General features: G+C 39.9%; 1 protein-coding gene across 4 annotated transcripts in view; it reads right to left on the minus strand.

The window, feature by feature from the left end:
* Positions 1-130, minus strand: part of CPSF6 (cleavage and polyadenylation specific factor 6) — a 34,020-nt gene extending 33,890 nt beyond the window's left edge. For all 4 annotated transcript variants that reach the window (XM_027656950.1, XM_027656944.1, XM_027656940.1 and 1 more), the window contains exon 1: positions 10-130. In XM_027656950.1, coding sequence (XP_027512751.1) covers positions 10-69 — 60 coding nt within the window. In that variant the 5' untranslated portion in view covers positions 70-130. The remainder of the gene's footprint in view (positions 1-9) is intronic.
* Between the last annotated feature and the right edge of the window lie 6,712 nt (positions 131-6,842).

Raw genomic sequence — 6,842 nt, forward strand, 5'->3', positions numbered from 1 at the left:
CGCGCGTACCTGGTTGAACTCCTCGCCCACATCGGCGTAGATGTCGATGTGGTCCACGCCGTCCGCCATGGTCCCGCCCGGGGCCGCCGCCTGCCGCGCCCGGCTCCCGAGCCGCCGCCGGGAGGGGAGGGAGCGGGAGGCAGAGCGGGGCGTCACTTCCGCGGCGGCGCGGCCGGGCTTCCGCCGGCGCCGGGGCTGCGGGGGCCGGGCCGCCCCTCCCGCCCCGCCCCGGGCTGCCAGCGGCTCCCTGCCCGCTGGGCTGGGCCTGCTGTGCTCTAGGGGGCTCAGGTGCCCCCGGGGACCCGGCTGGTGGCAGCGCTGCTGGGCGGCGGGCCATGTTGCACAGTGCCTGGGCTTCCAGGAACGCTGCTCCAGCAGAGGGAACGCGCGTTTGCTGCTCCACAGCCGAGGGCTGTGTTGAACGTCTGGAAAATGAAGCGCAGTCCTGCGTCTTCACGCCAGGGATGCGCAGGCTGGGCTCCGGGGTGCAGTAAAACGTGCGGAGAGGACACAAGCACGTGGTGCTGGGTTTAACCAGACTCAATACTGTGCTACTGCAGAGATCACTTTTTTACATCACAAAGTGAAGATAATTAGTGTCAAATCTAGAGTTGTTCTTTTCTTTCTGTGTTAGGTTTTTTGTTTGTTTGGGGTTTTTTGGTTATGCATTCGGAACAGCTAAGGTTGCAAAGAGAGCTTCAAATTAATTTTGATGAATGTGCCTATTACCTAGAACCATGTTTAAGCTCCAGGCGATTTTGAAAAGCAGCATCTCATGGTACATAAAGCTCAGTGCACATAATGCTCTACATAATGGATTATGTTCCGCTTTGTACATGATGTTGCACATCCAAAACTAAAGCTGTTTTTTTTTTGTTTTATCACAAATTGACTATAAGATTGTGTTTCTCAAATTGAATAAAAATAATGTAAAAAATCACTGCAATGAATAAAAATGCTAACTGTTATTTTTAGCTTGACTAAAATTTTTTTCATGACTGGGAGTACTTCACAGTTCCTGAGTCAGCATCCAAACTGGCCTGACTTCATGTTGGGTCCAGGACTTGTGTGCAGACCATCCCTGTCTATCTTGCTATCCCTACATTGAAGTATCCATTAAAAAGAAATACGACCATACCAGAAAATAGCTAAAAAATCAGAGATCCCAAACAAGTGTTCTGTTTTGGAGTATACCTGCTGACGATCTAGATATATTTCAGGTATGGAGATACTTGGGTTATTCCTGAGGTTCTTACCCAACTTGTGACACATTAAATTTACTAGCTGCATATCTTGTATCATTCCTGCTGTTAATTCTGGAAAACAGAATGACTGTAATTGAGGGTCTTTTTCAACTCTGTTGGAGTCTCCTACATCTCAGCACATCGTGAACCCTTTGGAAAAGTTCAGAGTATCATCTAAAAAAAAAAAAAAACAAACCACAAAACATTTTAGAGATGCTAGTTAGGAATAAACAAATAAAAAGTCTTAATTTAACTTTTAGTGTTGACTGCAATTATGATTTACAGTACTATATTTGATCACAGGTTAAAAGTACATGTTGAAATCTATGCTATGCAAGTCATTGGTGAATGAAATGATTGATTGGTTTTGCAAGGAAGATTCACTTTTCCTCTGGATTTCCCACAGTCCATGGAGGTACTGGTCAACTATTGAGATCTAATTGGGTTTGCATATTTGCTTAATGACAAGCTGATTTAGTGACTAGTCTTCTACAGAACAAAAATGAAGCATTGTGAAGTTAACACTTCTGGCCATGCTAAATAAAGTTACTGAAATCAAGACAACCCTTGCTATCCTAACGATCAGATAAACATTCACAGGAGATAATAAGTTGTGTGCAGTTGAATGTTTTATATGTGTCTGAGTATTATGCAGAGGTAGTTATGATGTTTAAAAGGGCAAGGAAATTAAATATGAATGAAAAATTCAGTATCATCACCTCAGAAACCACTTCAGGGATCACCACTAGCATCTGAAGGATCCCACCCACGGCCTTTAAAGAGGCAGGAAAAGGCATCAGCCTCTGCTTTGCTCTTCAAGATAATGAAGGGTGATCAATGAAGCCTTGGACCCCCTCATGCTATGTTTCATGTTCAGGGGGCTTTTCCACTTTGGAGACTTTCTAAATACTTTAACTTGCTAGATTTATTGTCCACAGTCATTTACAGAATAGGCTATGATCATTTTTAGTCTTGTATTCGTGTTATTAAGCAAATTATGTAAACAATGGAGGAGACAATATTATGCAAGCCGTTCTATTTCTTTTCTGTTGTGTTTTCATTCTTTTCATGAGTAGGCTTACTAAATATGTCTTTGTCTTTCTTGTGATCATCAATAGCTTCTTTGCGAACTATTGTGTCTCCATGGAGCAACTTCAGAATTGATCTACTACAGTGAAAATGTTAATGCTTTATGTTTTGTACACATCAAAATTATTTAGACCATATGCTGCCTACCTTCACCCAGTAAAATTCAGAAGGCTGAGGTGAGGCAGAGACTGAAATAGAAATGTGATCATGAGATAAAAAGTTGTCAGCAGTACAACTTGGTCTGGGAGAAGAGTCCTCGTGAGTTTTGTTGGGCAAAAGTCACTGGTCCTGAAGTAATTACACACCTTCCAAACCCATAGCCCATCATGGGAACAAATGGCAGCAGATGAACTGGTGCCTTCCATCAGGTTTTCCTTCACACTCTGGGATATTCTTTCATTTGTCAACAGCTGGAGCTCCCTTGATACCAAAAACAGGGGGGAAAGGGACAGTAGAAGCTCTACATAAGAAAATAGCCTGTAAGTTAGGTCCCTGTTTCTCATGGATCCACAAGAGCCTATTTATTTGTATATTATTCCTTTGGTCTCTTGTGCTGTTAATGACGCAAATTCAAATATAATCCTCACTTTGAACGTGAAAGCAGCAGCTGGTGCTCTGAGGACCTTGTGATGCATGTCTTGTTAGCCTATAGACCTCTTCATACCTTCCACTCCAAAGCCTTTCAGAGCCTTTTCTGCTAGGATGTTCCTGCTGCAAGACAAAGGGGAGGAGAATGCTTTTCCAACCCCTTTGTATTGTACATGATTACCTCAAAATACATTTAAATATATTAATTTAGAGTGGCAGAACCACTTTCAACATAGTAGGGGTCTTAAACATCAATCTATTTTTGCTGATATCAACACAGCAAAAATATATTTTTTTTTAATTATCCAGAATTTCCCTAAAGAATCAAGACTGAGAATGGTAAAGGAATTTTCATATGAACTTTTTATTTCATTATCAGAATAAACTGTTCATGCAGTAATGTTATAGACAACAAAGTGAAAAGATAAGATATAAAACAAGGCTGTGTTAATCAGGATAGTACTCAAAATCAGAAGAGGCCTCAGCTTAGTTGAGAATTGCAATGTACGTTTTGTTATATAAACTTATGTCCTAGCTGTGTTATTCCAAATGCATTGAACATGTTTTATTTGTTTAGTTGTAGTCTTGGAGGTTTTGGTCTTTTCAAAGCTGCCTGGAGCCATTCTGCATGCTCTTTTGTTGTTTATCTCCCAATAAAATAATCCAAATGATAAAAGTCTTAACACTCTACACTGTAAGAAATCATCTTTTCCACTGAAATCCCTCAGTTTATAAAATTGCAGAGACAACAAGGGAGAAGAAATATTGTATTCCAAACTAGGTGGCAAATAGGCACAAACCTGCATAATTGCTTTCAGAGGCCAAAATGCCAAGTTTTATTAACTTTAATGTAAGTGACGGCTGACAAGAAAAGAGGCAATCATGTTCCCATTCCCTAACAAAGGTAGCAACAGCGTGTGCTGGGAAAGAGGGAATATTACCTCATCTTTTGGTTGTGGCTCGCAGTTAGATTGGATTAAGTGTAACATGAAGCTGCATCCAGAGGGCATTTACAAGAACTCCTACTGACACAGCAATTGTAGGAAAATAGCTGGCATTATTCATCACTTGCCCAGAGTTGTCTTTTTATAGGTATTCAATTATTCGGGGCTCAGACATGTGAGCATTGTGTTCCATCTTTCTCCCCTCTCCACCTCCCACCCATATCTGCCTGTCATTCTGCTCATTCTCTTGGTTCAGCTGTTCACAGTCTGGTTCAGAGCCAGGTTGAAAATTATGGTTAATCAGGATATGATTTGCAAATGGCATGGATATTCTAACCCTCAAGCAGGAAGGTGTATTGGAGAAGGAAAGTATAGTGCAAGAGGTGATAATAAATTCAATTGCCCCATTTGAATCCACTTTCTCATGAGCTGCTAATCAGAAGGCTCAGTTAACTTCAGGAGAAGTATGAAATTGAATTTTCAGCCTTATATCGCACCCTATTTTTAATAGCTTCTCTTTCCCTTGTTTAAAAACCTTTCTCCAAAATTTCATTTTTACCCTTATGATCATCACTAATCTATTTTTTCTTTGCAATACTTTTCTGCAGTTAATCTCCTCTTCTAAATTGACTGAAACCTCCTAAACATGTTAAGTGCATTAAACAGATCTTTCTTTTTCTGAATGGGCTACATGCAAAGGAAGGGACTATAAACAAAAGAACAGCACTATCAAAACCACTTTCAGATGTTTTTTTATTTTTTGAAGAATTTAAGCTTTGAAATAGCTTCATTACATACTTTCTGTTTAACTGTGTTATCAGGAGTCACTCTGAATTTGAAAAAAATCTTCAGTGCTCACTCATGTATTGCACCTGCCTTAGCACTTTGAGCACAGGCTGATACAACACATTTCTCCAGGCTTCCTCTCTTTCAAGCTCAGCTATTTAGAGATTCAGTTTAAGACAACATAATACTCCTCCATGATATTCAGTTTTGATTTTTTTGAACTTGTACATTTTAAACTTCCAGATTTCAGGAGGGGCAATATCTGTCATTACTTAAAAAAGCAGAATTAGTCTGGAACTGGAAAGCAATGTATCTTATTCAAATAGTATTCCAATCATCTCACTCTGGCCCTCATCCACATTTCTGCAGCTCTGCTGAGGGATGTCCACGTGAGCACTTAACAATGGTCAGAAGGGACATGCCCATGTCTGTGCCCTCTGGGAGCTCATCACTTCTGCTATAGGGATGATGTAGCACCAACCCCTATCCCGCTGTGAGCCCCAGAGGGGCTGGGTTTCTCACTTGTATCGCTGAGATTTTGAGGAGGGGGTGTCCCATTTGTACCTCTGAGATTTTCAGCAGTGGCTTGCTGGGGTATAGCAGGCAGGTGCAGTGGGACAGGCTGCACCAGGCACCTTTGCAGAATTGCAATAGGGAACATGGATCACTCTCATCTGCAGCTCTCCTAGGGACCACCCTGCCTGCAGAAACAGTGGAGAGGAATGGCGTTTCAGGGTTTCCTTCCAATAATCCCAAAGAGTGCCCGGGTCATGAGGCTGCATGGATAACCAGGGGGTTTCATCTTGAGGATACTGCAGAATAAATAACTGCTGTAAGTCCAATGACAGCTTCTTGCTGCCCTACAATTCAGGGGCTCACCCGAGAAGAGGAGCCATCAACTGCTGCCCACATCATAAATCACAATTATGTGTGCACTGATTACAGCTGTTACAGGACAGAGGTTTAGATTTCAACACCGCAAGGGGAAGCAAATAAGCAGAATGTGAATTGATGAAAACCATGTGCACTGGCGAGCTGACACCACCAGGCTTACTGTTGGAATACTTGTCTGTCGTAGCGCAAAGTTGTGGTTTTCAAGGCCGTTCACAAGGAGACCTTCAGCATTGTTTTTTTGGGTCTAAATAGAACATGGTTTTGCTGTTAACAGCTTAGTGGCAGAAAAGTATTCCTTATTCTCAAAGAGGTTATTTCTCTAGGAATTTTAACAGTGTTTTAGGAATAAATAATTTTCGCATGTAATAATTAAATTCTGATTTGTAGAGTCTCAGTCTGAATTAGTTTTAGCCCAACTTCATTATGTGTTACAGAAAAGACACAAAACACTCCTAAATATTTGCATTTTTCCAACACTTTAAATCTGAGTTTATTATATAACTTACAAATGTTATAATATATTCCTTAACTCTCCTTCTGTAAGTTAGGTAAGAATACCATGGTATTTATTTTAATCAAAAGGAGACATTTGAACTCAAATTTGCAAAACACCTACTGAATTTGTGATAATCTGACATCTAGAGTGCCAGTCAGTGCAGTATTAGCAGTAGTCAGTGAACACTGGTGAAATTTAGCATCTTTATGTATTTGAGTTGCTCAGAATGAATGGAGATTTCAAAAAAAAACATTGATTTTCTATTCCTGCAGGTGTGAGGTCATAAGATATCATCACTAAAGAAAAAAAAAAAACTAGAAAATTTTAGAAATATTGGCAGAACACCACAATCAATGAAAACAATCACCAAAAAACCCATGTAATTTAAATAATTTAGAGTGGAAGTAACTCCAAATAAACTCTAAACAGGAATAAACTCCTGTTTTGTGTTTGGAATTCAGTTGGAATAACTGAAGATAATCAAACTAGGAAAACAGATGGGAATCTATTACAATCATTACAAGAAATATCTTAATATTAATCTGATACTTTATTACAAGAGAAAAGAAACAGTGTCTATAACTGGAACTTTGGTTTTTATTTGTGTCTTTATTCCTTTTGCTGTTTTCAAATAGAAATATATATTTTTATTATGAACTGAGCACATACATATGAGGAACAATGGAGAATTTCACAAACAAAAATTTTAAAAAATGTTTCTGTGTTTCAGGTAGAAGTTATGTCCCTGTCAGACATTTTGCATTGAATTAAAAATCATTAAAATCATTAAAAATACATGAA

Source organism: Corapipo altera, unplaced genomic scaffold (genome assembly GCF_003945725.1).
Source record: "Corapipo altera isolate COAL_440 unplaced genomic scaffold, ASM394572v1 1, whole genome shotgun sequence".
Taxonomy (NCBI): Eukaryota; Metazoa; Chordata; class Aves; order Passeriformes; family Pipridae; genus Corapipo; species Corapipo altera.